General features: G+C 39.3%; 1 protein-coding gene across 1 annotated transcript in view; it reads right to left on the bottom strand.

Annotated features, from left to right (window-relative positions):
* WDR27 (WD repeat domain 27) overlaps window positions 1-14,629 on the bottom strand; it is an 85,400-nt gene that overhangs the window by 23,303 nt on the left and 47,468 nt on the right. Inside the window, exon 21 of the mRNA XM_059827963.1 lies at window positions 11,745-11,842. Coding sequence (XP_059683946.1) covers window positions 11,745-11,842 — 98 coding nt within the window. The remainder of the gene's footprint in view (window positions 1-11,744; window positions 11,843-14,629) is intronic.

Here is a 14,629-nt window from a genome sequence, read left to right as displayed (position 1 = left end):
ATCATAACATAAATAATTATTGCTTGCTTTTCTTATGCCCAAATCTGGATATTTAATCTGTGTTGCTCTATTTACATTCCAGTACAGTATCCAAATGACATTCCAAACTGATAAATCTAGCTATCTACCCTACAACTATAGTTATCTACAACTGTAGATAACTTCTTACCTATCTATGTTAAAACAGTCTAAAGGAAAGAATGCATTTAAATTTAATGCAAGGAATTAATTTCCTACTTTTCATGTTAATACTGTAAAGTAGCACTGTGGAGTAAGTTTCTGATAGCTGAGCACACTTGGCCCTTTTAAAAATAGTAATGTTTTTAATGAGAGGAAGATTAATATCCACCTAAAAAAAATCCATGGTTGTAAAGAACAGTGATAGCTTTTTAGTCACTACAAAACTAAGGAAAAAAGTAGTATTTAGAGTTGCTTCAATGTTAAAAGATATTTTAATACAATTTTCAACCCCATTCAGAACTGTCATTTGCATATGTATACCTCATTTCAGAGCTTTATTTTTATACCCTCAAGGTATCATTTCAAAATGGACTTATAATAATCTGTATTCTTCTTTTACCTTGATTATGAATGCTATCAACCTGCCCTTCCCCTTACAAAAGAAATTGATACACTTTGCCATAATACAGCTGTCACACAGTCTCTTTGTTATGTATGCTAGGTCCAGGAACAAATTTGAAAGAGTAACATCTCCTGCCAACACCTGTGATATATATTTTTTCCTGGCCAGTGAAATCACAGATGCTATGTTTACTTCGATTGACTGAACCCATGTGCAGAAATCTCTAATCTTTATACCATGTTGTTCTGTTTTAGACCCGCATGTATGTGTAAGAATGCACCGAATGCCAGGCTGATTTCGTTCACCCAGGTGAAAGAGGCATACTTAAACAAAGACATTACTTTGTGAGTGATCTAATGGCTATGACTTAATAAAGCTTAAAAAAAGACACTTTTGAATGCATGAAAATACATCATTTTACAGAACCTAACTCTCAACTTTAATAGATAGTATGTATTTGAATGAATTTCTGTATAACAAAACTACTGGTATCAATGGACATTTTGAGTATATAGTAACCAGACCTTTCACTTCAGGCTAGTTCTACCCTAAAACTGTTATAAATAACCCGATTTAAGAGAAGACTACAGTTCAAAGAAAAGTAACTTTTAAAGACAGTCAATTACTGTGACTAAGGTGTAAAAACATTCTTCAACTTCAGTTTGTACATAGCTCTTGCATGAATATTCAGAGACTTTCAATAACCAGTGGCCGCATTTGGGCCATTGAATAACCTGACTCTATTCCAGCTTCCTATTAACAGCAAAGGAGAGTCCTAGCAACACCAGTTTCCTCTCAAATGCAGCATTCTAACATGTATGACTCCAAAGGTTAGTCAATGGAGGACAAGTCACAGAATACATATTTGATTTGTACTTTCAAAGACCTTTATTTTTTGGAAGGTAACTTAAAAGAAAGCATAAAGGGTAGCACATGTTTCCCATACCACAGCTTTCACAGAATCATATAATGATTGAGGTTGGAAGTCACCTTTGGAGGTCATCTTGTCCAACTTCCCTGCTAATCCAGAGTCGGCTGCCAAGGACTGTGTCCGGATGGGTTTTGAGTATCTCTGAGGTGCAAAACTCCACAATCTCACTGGGCAACCTGTGCCAGTGCTCAGTCACTGGAAATGGTTTCCAGAATTAGCTGTTCCATCACCTTCCCAGGGATCAAGGTGAGGCTGACCAGTCCATAGTTCCCTGGGATCTCTTTCTTGCCCTTTTTGAAGATAGGAATGACATTTACTCTCCTTCAGTCCTCAGACACCTCTCCTGGTCACCATGATCTTTCAAAGATATTTGAGAATGGCCTCGCAATGACATCAGCCATCAATGAGCTGAAGGCAGGCTCTTTTCAGTGGTGCCCAGTGACAGGACAAGAGGCAATGGGCAAAAATTGAAATGCAGGAGGCTCTGTCTGAACACCAGGAAACACTTTTTTACTGTGAGGGTGACTGAGCAGTGGCACAGGTTGCCCAGGGAAGTTGTAGAATCTCCCTCCTCGGAGATACTCAAAAGCCATCTGGACATGGTCATGGACAACCAGCTGTAGGTGACCCTGCTTGAGCAGGGTAGTTAGACAAGATGACCTCCAAAGACGCCTTCCAACCTCAATCATTACATGATTCTGTGATTAAGCAGCAAAGGCATTATTGTAACTTTTGGCAAATCTTTCTTTTAAATATTTTAGACAGACAGAAATGAAAATGAAGCATGATGTGTTTCATCTGTCTGCTGTTCCCCTTCATGGTCAGATGTGGCATTGCAAGATTTTGCCCTCAGATACGCTCCTACCAAATATTGTTCATTGTGTAAAGCAGATCTCTCCCACAACTCAGCCTCAATCGTGTTTTTTATTGTCTCTGTCAGAGTCCCAATTGCACTGTTTGTGAATTTCAGAGTCCCTCAAAAAATACAGCCAGTATTCTTCTCAGTGGCTTTGTCATTGTCACATATGGACAATGTTTATATAAATGTTTGAAGAAAAAGTTTCTTTTTAATCTTATACTTGTAAGATACAACAGCATCCATGAAACAGATTTCCTTAGGAGAAAAATAAAAAAAAAACCATATATCCTCTGTCTCTCCTGAATATGCCTTCAGGATCACCATTCTTCCTTAAGTAGAGCACTGGCCAGCAGGACTAGTTCTCAGTGTTTAAAACCTCATTTTCTCAGGGCCTGTAAAAACTAAGTTCCTCAATGAGGTGATTCTTCTTCACAGAAGCGTCTCCTAATAAATCACTGCAAACAACTTCCTTTCAAAAGAATTTGACTCCTCTGCATCTGTGACCAATAACTCAATTACTCCACCTATAAATGGATGCATAAGAACTAACAGGATTCCAGGACTTTCACTGAGCTTTTCTCTTTTATACCACAGCAATATAAAGCAATGTCTGAGTCATAGGACAGTGCCACTTTTCCTTGTGCTAGTACAGCCATAGTAATAACATCCTGGATCTTATTTTCTTAATTGTTTCCCTGTTCAACTTTTCCATTATAATCAGGATGTATGTTCTCTTACAAGTATAGCTACTTCCCAACCCCCTCAAAATCCTGCTCTAAAAAGACATCTAAAAAAATTGATTCCAATTAAATTTTCCACAGAATCCAGTAAAAACTTTGTTATGTGATCTATTAACTCCAGATATCTCCAGGTATCACAGCAATGGAAAAAAGTGGACAAAAAAATCCTAGAATAAATAGATAGATAATTATGTGTATAATTTTAGCTTATTCTAGGAGTTCTCTTATTTCAGGCTTTTTTTTTTTTTTTTTTTTGTCTCCTGTTCTTTTTAAGTAGCAACAGGTGGTGATCAAACTTATTTTGGATATTGCAAGCTTTACGTGGCCAGCTGGCATGCTGTCCAGCCTCCTAAGTATTCTTTTCTGGTCAGAGCTTTTCAGGGGTTACCATGACAAACATCTGGTAATTGCATGGGACAGCAAACAGCCAAGTTTTCCCTGTGTTCTCCATTTTACAGCCTTTAGTCTACATTCCAAAATATGTATCTTTTTATGTCACAAACAACTTGCAGAATATTAGAAAAAAAAGTAACATGTTTTCTGTCTTTGCAAGAGAAAGATAATAGAATGGTGCCTGTCTTTATAAATCAGGGAATACTCTCAAAAATAAGTCTATTTCGTTCCACTTGCTGCATTAAAAAAATATCTTGACCGCAAACCAAAGTTGGGGTTTTTTTAACCACTTTTCCTTGTATTCTGTTACTTTGTCCCAGTGCTCTGGTTTTTGTTCAGAGACCCTTCAGTACCAGCAGATCCACTGAGGCTCTATGAAATCCAAGTATAACTTCACAGTAGTAGTAGCTGCCTTAGATGTTCTGTACACAAGTTTCATTTTAAACACACACCAAACCCTTCACATAGGACCCCAGCTTGTTTCCACCAACATCATTCAGCAAGGACCACATGTTCCCTATCCTGTATAATTTCATGCATCCCCAGTCCCAAACTTGGAGGAATTCCAGCCACTGCTTTATCCCTTTTTCCCTCAGAATCCAGATAAGAAGACTCAAAGCTCCAGGGAAAAAAAAAATATGGCAAATCATGGGATGTTCATGTTCAGAAGAGACCGAGAAGTAATCAAATTCTGAGTATGTTTATATGTGTATCATCTTGCTCAGGATCATGTCAAGCAGTTAGTTCACAGTGGAGATGCAAACTGAAAAGTATCTGAAAATTGAAGGACCACTCATTCAAACTGCGTGTCTGACCCTAAGGCTCTCAAAGTGTAATTGTTAAAAATGTATGAGATGAGTTCCATGTGGCTGCAGGAATTCTACTAAAATATGTTGCCAGAGGAGCTTATGATCTAGTTGCACAGGATCATAATACTAGTTGGAGATTTTACCTTAATATCTAAAACTATCTTTATACAATTGGCAAATCTTTTCAGAGGCTGAAAGAGTGAAACTGATTTTCCCTGGGATTGTGCATCAAAGCATTATCATGCATCTGAGTATTCTGCAGAAGAAATTCAGTGTGTCCAAGCAGTCCAATATTCTTCAAATATCTTCACTGTGGTCAAATAAGCACCCACTGTCTTTTTTCCAGTAAGAGATGAGGAATGGCTATTTCAGCAGCAAACAGCATTAGAGCAGCTGAACTTCTGTTCCTCAGTTGTTCAGAGTGTGAGTCAGACACAGGCTGCTTCTGCCACCAAAGGTGTTAGTGTGGCGGTGGTTGGGAGCTCCTCCCAACACCTTGCCCTGCCCATCTCATTACCTGCAACAGTAATCTAGCAGCTGTCACAGCTACCTCCCCACACCTACCACAGTAGCAGCCCAGACCTCTAAATTGGGCAGCAATACCTTCTCCCTGCTCTTCCCACCTCTGGGTAGATGACAAGCACATCTGACAGCATAGCACAACTGTCCCATTCCTTCCTTCTAAATTAATTCCCAATTTCAGCTGTTATTGTCCATCCTGCTCTCTTACTCAATATTACATCAGTTCCCCCAGCAAGTTTCCCATCTCTGTATTTCTGTGGCAAGTAAAGAAGAGCAAATGCTAATTTCATAGAATCACGGAGTCACATCATGGTTGAGGTTGGTAGGCAGCTCTGGATGTCGTCTTATCCAACCTCCCTGCTCACATAGAGCTAGTGTGGCTTCACCAATGCTAAACAGAGGGGAAGCATCACCTCCCTCAACCTGCTGGCAACAATCCTCCAGATGCAGCCCAGGACATCATTAGCCTTCTTTGCCACAAAGGCACATTTCTGGCTCACGTTCATCTTGGTGCCCACCAGGACCCCCAGGTCCTTTTCTGCAAAACTGCTTTCCAGCTACTTGCCCCCCCGCCCCCAGCATTTATTGGTGCCTGGGGGTTGCACCTGGTACCAAGGGGACTTTACACTTTCCCTTGTTGAACAACATGAGGCTCCTGTCAGCCCATTTCTCCAGACTGTTGAGGTCCTTCTGGATGGCAACACAACCCTCCAGTGTATCAGACACTCCTCCCAGTTTTGTGTCACCAGCAAACTTGCTACACTCTGCCCCATCATCCAGATAGTTAATGAAGATGTTGAACAGGATTGGAACCAGAACTGATCCCTGGCGTACACTGCTAATTACTGGCCTCCAACCAGACTTCATGCCACTGATCACCACCCTCTGAGGCTCCCATTCAGACAATTTTCAACCCTCCTCACTGCCTGCTCACCCAGTCCATAATTCATCAGCTTCTCTATGAGGATGTTATGAAAGACAGTGTTGAAAGCCTTACTGAAGTCACCGTAGACAATATCCACTGATCTCCCCCCATCTACCAAGCCAGTAATTTTATCACAGTTGTTTATCAAATTCGTCAAGCATGGCTTCCCCTGGGTGAATCCATGCTGACTACTCCTGATTAATTCCTTGTCATTTATGTGCCTGGAAATAGTTTCCAGGATTAACTGCTCCATCACCCTCCTAGGGATTGAGGTGAGGCTGACCAAACTGTAGTTCCCTGGGTCCTCCTTCTTGCTCTTTCTAAGGGCCTTTTCCTCAGAAATTTATAAAAACTCTGTGTTCTTGGTCAGCTGGAGATAGGAACAATTACTGAATAGATATTGTAAAGTGACATATAAAAAACACCCAAGCTGCAGCTACGAAGACAACTTGTGCCTTGTTTCATCTCATATTCTGCCAAACACTAAGTGTCGTAGATTAAGAAGTCTGCTGTTGATGCAGATGTTCTTCCTTCAAAGGGGAGACAATGGTTGATAAGAGCAGAGACAGAGTATTTTTTCATGTCTTCGAACATGAAAAGACCTGAGCAGCTCTTCACTCACCCAGAAATGTTTCTATGGGATAACCTCTAAAAAATCAGTAAATCTTTCTTTGATTATTCACCTAGCTATAATGATCAGCATATTCATATGCTGATTGTGCTCACAATCTAGCAAATTCATCAGTGCATGGCTTCCCTGCACAGAGGTATTGACCTTGCATTATCTTAATCTGTTTATATAATACATCACAGAACTGTGTATGTAGTAACTGTGTTACTATCCCTTTCAGAAGTGGAAGGAATTACTTTCAGGTTAAGAGTATTGCTTACAACTTTTGGGTTCCAATTAACTACATGGATCACATACTTGATAATTACCAGGACCAACTTATCAGCACATTTTTTTGGAGCAGAAACAAAAATAAAAACATCACAAGGCATTCCTTGGTGTGCATTTTGCAGACCTACGCACCTTATGTGAGAAATAAATATAATGGTGAATATGCATGTCAGAGTGCAGCAAGAGCAGGCCTGCTACAAAAGGGAAAATGAGTGAGAAGCCAATGGTGATCATGGCACAGTGTCCTCACTGACCAGGGCACCATCCCACCGCATCTGAATAGGGTGGGCAGAGTAGTGTGCTGATAACGAAGTCCACTGACAGTCCCAGAAAAAGTGAGGTAATGAGCCAGGTCCAGGGTCCATCCCGGGAGTCCAGTCAGGAGCAGCAGGAGATGAAGCCAGATACAGGGCTGCAGGCAAGACTGCAACATGGGTCTGCTGGAGACAGAACTCAAGGCAAACTACCTACAAGGTAGGTCAAGGTCCATGGAGAAAACAAGACCAGAGGCAGGACTTGAGACAGGTACACCGACAACATAGTTCAGGCAAGGACTAAATGTCCAGGCCTGAGCTTAAAAGGAGTGCCTGAAGCAAGGAGCAGAGAGTGCATGAGTGGGGATCCAAGGCTGGTCAAGGCAATTAAGGCCCAGTGGTGCACTCGGGGCCCTCACAGTGCAGTCTGTAACTTCAGTAAAGATACATCTGAAAATCTGAGACCAAGCCGGGCCATAAAATTAGTGTCACAAAGTAGGATGAAGCTTTACTGCATCATGACTTTAGCCACATCTTACTGATGAGCAAGGAACGTCCACACCAGTGCCTAAAAGCTTTGCAGAAGATCTGAAATCTGCCTTGGGGAAGAAAAGCTTACACTACTTCACATTCTAGAACCTCTCTTATGAAAGTGACTGCTTGGAATGAATCATGCAAGGGAAACAGCAAACTGCTGCAGAAATGTGGACAGCTGACTTTTCTCAGTATCAGCCAGTCATGAAGGTGAGGGTATTCATGTAACTTTCCCAGTCAGTGTGAGCTGGTGCTACAACTAAGTGTTTAGTCAATATTCTAAATGCATTTAACAAAGTGAAGAGGGCAACACTTTGAACTGACAGTTTCCTCCTAACGTAATGAAAGAAACTTCCTTTCTTCTGAATGTTTTAATGGACAGAATTATCTAATCTACAAGTGGGAGGAAATGAGAAATTGAAGGGATCCAGACTGGTAAAACAGAATTAAAAATTGTCATGTGAAATTTAAGTGCCATATGAACATATTAAAGCAGCTGGTATTTAGTCTAGTCTGCCATTTTGGGTTGTTATGGGTTTACTGTGTAAGGTAATGGAATTTTCCTTAATTCCTAAGTTTCTACACTCTTTCTATGCAGTGGGTTTACAGCACTGGGATGCCAAAATACACCTGTCTCTCACTGCCCTATATATTAATGAACATAGTCACTAGAATCAGGCAGGACTGGCAGATAAGGAGGCGTAGTGTATTGGACTTTTCTGATATATCTAGCCTGGGTGATCTATAGGACTCACCAACTTGTGTCATTCCAATCCAGACTTTCCCAAAAGATTAATGATAATGTAATTAAATGGTTAGATTAAGTGGTGGAGACAACAGGTACAGATCCCTATGAATCATTGCTAGATTCCTGACTTCAGAAGGAATTGTGGTATCTCTAAAATGCCTTCAACAGAGAGACAGCAGAAGGAGGTAGAATGGTAAAGTTTCTTGTGTCTTATGGACAATTAAGAGTCTACAATGTTTCATCATAAAGAACACTTAAACTCCTTCAAAAAATGTAAGCATGCATCAACCTTTTGTACCTCCTGATCATTAAATGTTTGTCTGACTCTTGGTAATCCTGAAGCTGGTAACTTTAATGTTCTTATTCAGATTCTCATTGCACCTCAGTCTAAGTCCTGTGTTCACTGCTTCGACCTTAGACCCAAAAGAAAGTATTTTAACTTGTTCTCCAAGTAGCCATTCTTTTAGACAAGATAGACTTAAATTGCTCTTCACAGTGTCTTGGAAGTTGGACAAAGGTCATTATCTTACCCTAATGCATGTATTCATAGAGCCTCATAGTTCGTTATTGTAACCTGGAAGAAGAATAGCCAGAGTTGGTTCTTCTTCAAAAAAGATCTGTTCTCCTTGGTTCTTTATTCATAACTCTGCTTTGTAGATTGTCTGGAGCTTTTCTTAGCTACAGTTATAAATGAGGAGAATGCAGGAGAAGTACAAAAATATTCAAAATCTTCAGATGAAATTTTACAAATCCATGCATTTCAAAGTAAATGAAGCAGGAGTCTGAGTAAATCCAAAAGTCACTAGCAGTGTCCAAGATTCCCTCATTTATTGGCAAGATGACCTGGCTGTGTGAGGTTGGCTGACAACATCAGAAAGTTAAAATGCCTTTTCTTGTACCACCTTCAGAGGAACCCATAAGATTTTCTGGCACTCTCTGAAGCAATCTTGGAATGCCTCCAGCTCATCAATAGTGAAAGAGACAGTCAGATTCACAGCTTTATCCAGTAAGGATGATGAAAATGGAAGTTGCAAAATACTCTCACCAACTTCAAGAACAAAAGAAAAGGTAAGTTAAATAAATTTTCACTGGGAAAAAAATGTAGTTTGATAACACAGACTGAATGGAAAAATTCTTGTAGAACTCAGAGCAAAAAAAATCAATATATTCAAAACCTATAAAGCTGCAGGCCAGGATAACATATCTGATGATTTACTCTAAGCAAAGATCAAAAAAGAACCTGAGCATTCTGCTATGATTCCTCAGTCAATTATGAGAACAGGAATGCATGTCAGAAGAATAAAAAAAGGAATCATCATCAAAGAAATTTAATAAAAGAAACAACTAAGAGTTCCAGGGAAATTGTGCAGAGTTACTCTGAAAATTATTTCCCATGCTTTCAACTGCAGCTTTCAAGAGCACCATGGTGAAGGGATTTTTTCCTATTTAATCAGAATTTCATACTTTACAGTACCATTAAATAAAATAACAATGGCTAGAACTCATTAAGGGCAACAAGCAGATTAAACAAAAGCAAAACAGTTTTCACTGTGGATGTCTAGGGCAAATATTTAGAACAAAATCAACAAACAATAAAGTTGAGATTTTGCAGTTAGTGTTACTACCCACGACACTGCAAACAGTATAAATGAGAAGGTGGACTTACCTTTGCTATATTTCAAGTACACTGGACAAAGATTTCACTAAACAAACCCTATTCTGGCAAACCCAAAGCAGAAATAAAGTGAGGTCATTCCAGAGGGACCATTCAAAACACAGTAATGGCTGATGCACCAACTTTACAAATCAACAACTTTAAGAAATTAAAGGTACTGGCCCACCATGAGATTGTTTAGGAACTAATCTCTCCTGTAAGCACCAAACAGTGCAAGGGATGGACTGGATTTGATTGGACAAGACCTATGAACAAAAAAAAAGCAGCAGTTTTCAGTCTGTGTAACTGTATAGTAGACATAACACTTCAGTGGAGGCTTGTTCCAAGTTCAGATAGAGCTTTCCAAATTCAGCCATTTCAAATTTATTTATGTGAAAAACACCTGGTGAATACATTAGGAAAAAGTGAACAGTTTTCTTCCTTATTAGAACTCAAAAATAGATTTTAAAATACAGAAGACTCAATCTCCGGTCTGAGCAATGAGAGAAAATTTCATTTTTAAAAATTGGAGATTTTTTCCCTGGAAGTTACTAGTAAGTGAAAAATAATTATTTATTTTCTCTAGTTCTTCTCCACAACAGTTACTACCATTGATCACTGTGTAATGTGTAACAAACAGACACATATACGTAATGCCTAATAAGCACCCTTAAAATATGTGTCATTAAGGACTTGAATTACTTTTTTTGAAGTTTGGCTAATAGAACTCAGTGGACACTAGAATACACCGACTTTGCCAAACTAAATATAGAGCAAGAACATACATAAATTATTCCCCTCTTCCCAGGACATATTCATTTAATTGATTGCCCAGATTTTACACTTTAACTATTTTACCATTCACCTGCTCTACTTATATTAGTATTTAGAAACAAAAAAAAAAAAGATAAGTGATCTGTGAAAAGCTTTCTACTTTTTCATTACTCTTCAGCAACACAGCTTGAGCAACTTATTAGAAAAACATGAGAAGGTAACAGATTCCAACAGATCCCAGCAGTCTCTAGTTTCATTACTTTCTGACATTCAGTGCAGGTAACATAGCAATGCTTTTGGCAAGAACATATATGCCCCCTATAGGTTTAATGTATTCTTACTACAGAAATCTGGAAATAAATTAAATTATCATTAAGCATTTCCTAAATAGAAAATTCAGTATTAGTAAAATTATATTACATCTTTCAATAAATATATGTTTACATACACACAAAGCAAATATGAAATTATTCTTTAAAACTTAAACATCCTCCCTGTCCAAACCCTTTTCTTTCAAACATAATTCTTTTAGCCTGCACAACAGAGATTGCCCCAAGTATTCCCTTTTCTGAGCAATGTTCCCTCCCTGCCACTCCCTCCCTTTGTCCCACAGCTTTTCCAAACACAACACTGAAAGGTTTTTAGAAAAAGTGTAGCATTTTATTCTGAGTTTATGATAATGTATTATGCAAATTTATAGCACTGCATATATGATTTGTAATAATGTTGTTACAATCACATTTGTATTTTAAAAGCTGGATCATAAATTTTACCTCTTTTAGCAGTAATGACATGCTGTTTTGGAAATACCATTAGCATTCAATTCAATATTCAATTTTATATATACAATTAGATCTACAAAGGTAGGTAAGACATGGGTGATAAATCTTTACCATTTAATGGCTTCCACATAACTCTCTATAACTGAGGAACCAGCATTTTGTTTGGTCTCTTAAAATGAGTAAATTCCAACTAGCCTTTAATTTTCTTTTTTAAAGGCCTGACTGTAGATCTGATTCCACATCCAAGTTTCTACTGGTATATCACAGGAAGTATGACAATTCTGAGCAAAGATAAAGCATGGCTTTTTACTCTGAGGTACCTAATTCAGCCTTACCTCAGTGTTCTTAAATCCCACAGTTTGATGCCATCACCTGCAGCTGTGGTCATGAAAAGATTGTAAGCTTCGGGTTGCTGAGTGCTGAATGATGACCCCTGTAAAATATGAAATCAGTTTCAGATAACTATTCTTGTGGCATTAAATATTTATAGAATCATAGAATGTCTCAAGTTGGAAGGGACCCATAAGGATCATCTAGTTCAACTCCCTGCTCCTTGCAGGACTACCTAAAACTAAACCATATGACTAAGAGCATCATCCAGACACTCCTTGAACTCTAACAGCCTTGGGGAGTCTGTTCTAGTGACCAATCACCCTCTCAGTGAAGAATTAAGTCCATTTAAAAAATAAGCAACAAATGTTTTTTAGGTTATGTGATAAAAAGCTTGTCTGTACACACACAAAGGAGTGCAGAGGGAAGCTGGCATGTGGGGGAACCCCCATAACCCAGTCAGAGAAATGGAGCATTGCCTCTACTCCTCTCAGTGTTGTCCCAGGACTGCCAAGAGCCCTTTGGTCCAAGGATGACACCCACCATGATAAGTCAACAGGAGAGGCTCTCTGGGTCATCTCGCAGACTGATGGGGATTACTACCTATCAGGGTATGGAATTCATTATGGGATGTAGGAGAAGATCATTTTGTGATTGCACAAGACACTATGGGATGTTTAGGGGAGGAAATAAGGATGGGGAAAGGGAGGGATCAAAGTGGTTTGTGGAGGAACAAGTGTGGGAAAATAGAGGGGAAAGGGAATAAAACAAGCCAGTTGCATGTAAACAGACTGCTGGTCAGTGCGTTTGGCCATGCCCTGCATCTGATCAGCACAACCTTTCTTGTCTTCTTATTGAACTCCACTTCTAACTATTTTCCTGGGTGAAGGGGCTCTCTAGTCTATCAGCATACATGTATATGGAAGTCTAAGAGTCAGCAACTGGATAGGGGGCCACAAGAGGCCTGTATATCCTGGAGTGAGTGAGGGTCTGGGTGCTTCCAAATGGAGTAGGGCCATAGATCAGACAGCCTGTTGGTCTGAGTGCCAAGAACTGGAGAGACTGGAGTGAATGAAATTAAACACCAGCAACTAAAGTTGGACCAAGCATCTGTGGTCCAAACAACTCGATCAAGTGACGGGCAAGTGAGGGTGCATAAGCTAGTGTGTGATTGCTAGCAAACTTCAAGCTGGACTAGTCAGCAAGTAGGTGAAGTGGCTTGGGAGCCAGGTATGTGTGTGTGTCTTGGGGAGTGAAGCATCTGAAGGAGCTGGCTGCCAGAGGAACCAAGGTCCAGGCCAGCTGCCAGAGAGACATGGGTTCACATGCCCAGGTGCCAGCCAGCAGCTGGGAACTGCAGAGATCCAAGGACAGTTACTGGATAGCTTGTGTCCAAGCCCAGCTTCTGGAGCGATAAACATTGTATTTATGTATACATTTCCCACTAATGGACCTTTATCCTAATCAGTCAAAAAGGGGAAGAGGATGAGGCTGTTGGTGATGTCTGTGTTTGAGTGAGTGCTGAGTGTCTGCCTCTGTTGATCTGTGTGGCTAGCTGTGTGTATATGTATATATGTGCCAACTGGGTATACAAGCTCAGCCTCATTACTGGTTGGACCCAGGGGCAGGGAGATATAGCAGCCTCAACTCCATTGGGCTACTGGATTCATCTACTCCTAACAATATTTTATCAGAACTTCAGAAGCATTATTTGGCTTTGCATAGCCAACAAGATTCAGTTCACACAAACTTCCTGGACCTATCCTATGTGTTTTCTTCAGAAGATGGCCCTTCAAAAACTATCATTCCAAAAGCCTCTCCCTATAATGTGCCCTACCTTAAGTTCACATCTGTTTGCAGTCATTACAAGGTCTTCAAAGAAAGGTTGAGGTTACCACCATCAAAACCTGTTAAAAGCAGTAAGACCTCAATACTTTCCCAGATCCTTAAAGGAAGGTTCAGATTATACTTTCTGTCTTCATTCAAGATTTTCTTATTATTGGGCAGCACCAAACCATACCAAGCATTAACATTGATCAGCTTCAGGTCAGGGAATATTCATGTTGTCAAGACAAACTAAGTATTTCATACTTTTCATAGACATATCCAAAACATTGATAAATTATACAAATGTGAAATGCTCTATGGCCATTCACTAGGAAATCATAAATTCCATCAGCTAATTAGAAGATTGTATCATTCAGAGAATGACTATTCAGTTAAAAATATGTTCACATTAAAGCAGAAAATATACACATATAATGCAAGCTGGGAACATTTTAGCAATTTCTAGTTTAAAGTTACTTTTTTCAGATTGTAAATATAATTTTCATCTACATGAGAAAAAAGAAAAGTACAAATATAAAACCTTAAGGAATTATCTATCTTGACAAAGTCAAACTACATAATAGAGACAACCAGAGTAGTCCAACATTTCATTATAAGCCACGTTTAGCCCTGGCATAAGTGGGCACACTTTCCATTGACTTCAGTAGCAATTGCATTGATTCATAACAGGACTAATTTTGGCTTCATACCTTTAAATAATTAAATCCAGTCTATCTTTAAACCTCTGATTTTTTAACATCCACATTGGCAAATCCTGGCCTTTTTTCTGGCTACAAACTTCTTTCTCCAGGGAACTAAATATAAACAGTTAAAACTCCTTCTTTCCTTTCCCTACCATTCACATTCTTGATTTGGCTGAATATATCACAGAAACCTCAAGGCCATTTCCCGCAATCAGTGCTTGACTGCCAGGAATCTTCTATTAGTTATGAAAACTGGCGTATAGCTGGAAAATGCTCTAGTATTTAGTCAACAGAATTCCCCAAACAGCAAGACAAAGTGGGGCACTCGTCATAAGAAGACTATAAGAGCTTTCACTTAC

This window comes from Gavia stellata, chromosome 2, assembly GCF_030936135.1.
Source record: "Gavia stellata isolate bGavSte3 chromosome 2, bGavSte3.hap2, whole genome shotgun sequence".
In the NCBI taxonomy this organism is placed as follows: domain Eukaryota; kingdom Metazoa; phylum Chordata; class Aves; order Gaviiformes; family Gaviidae; genus Gavia; species Gavia stellata.
This window is presented reverse-complemented; position numbering and strand designations above follow the sequence as displayed.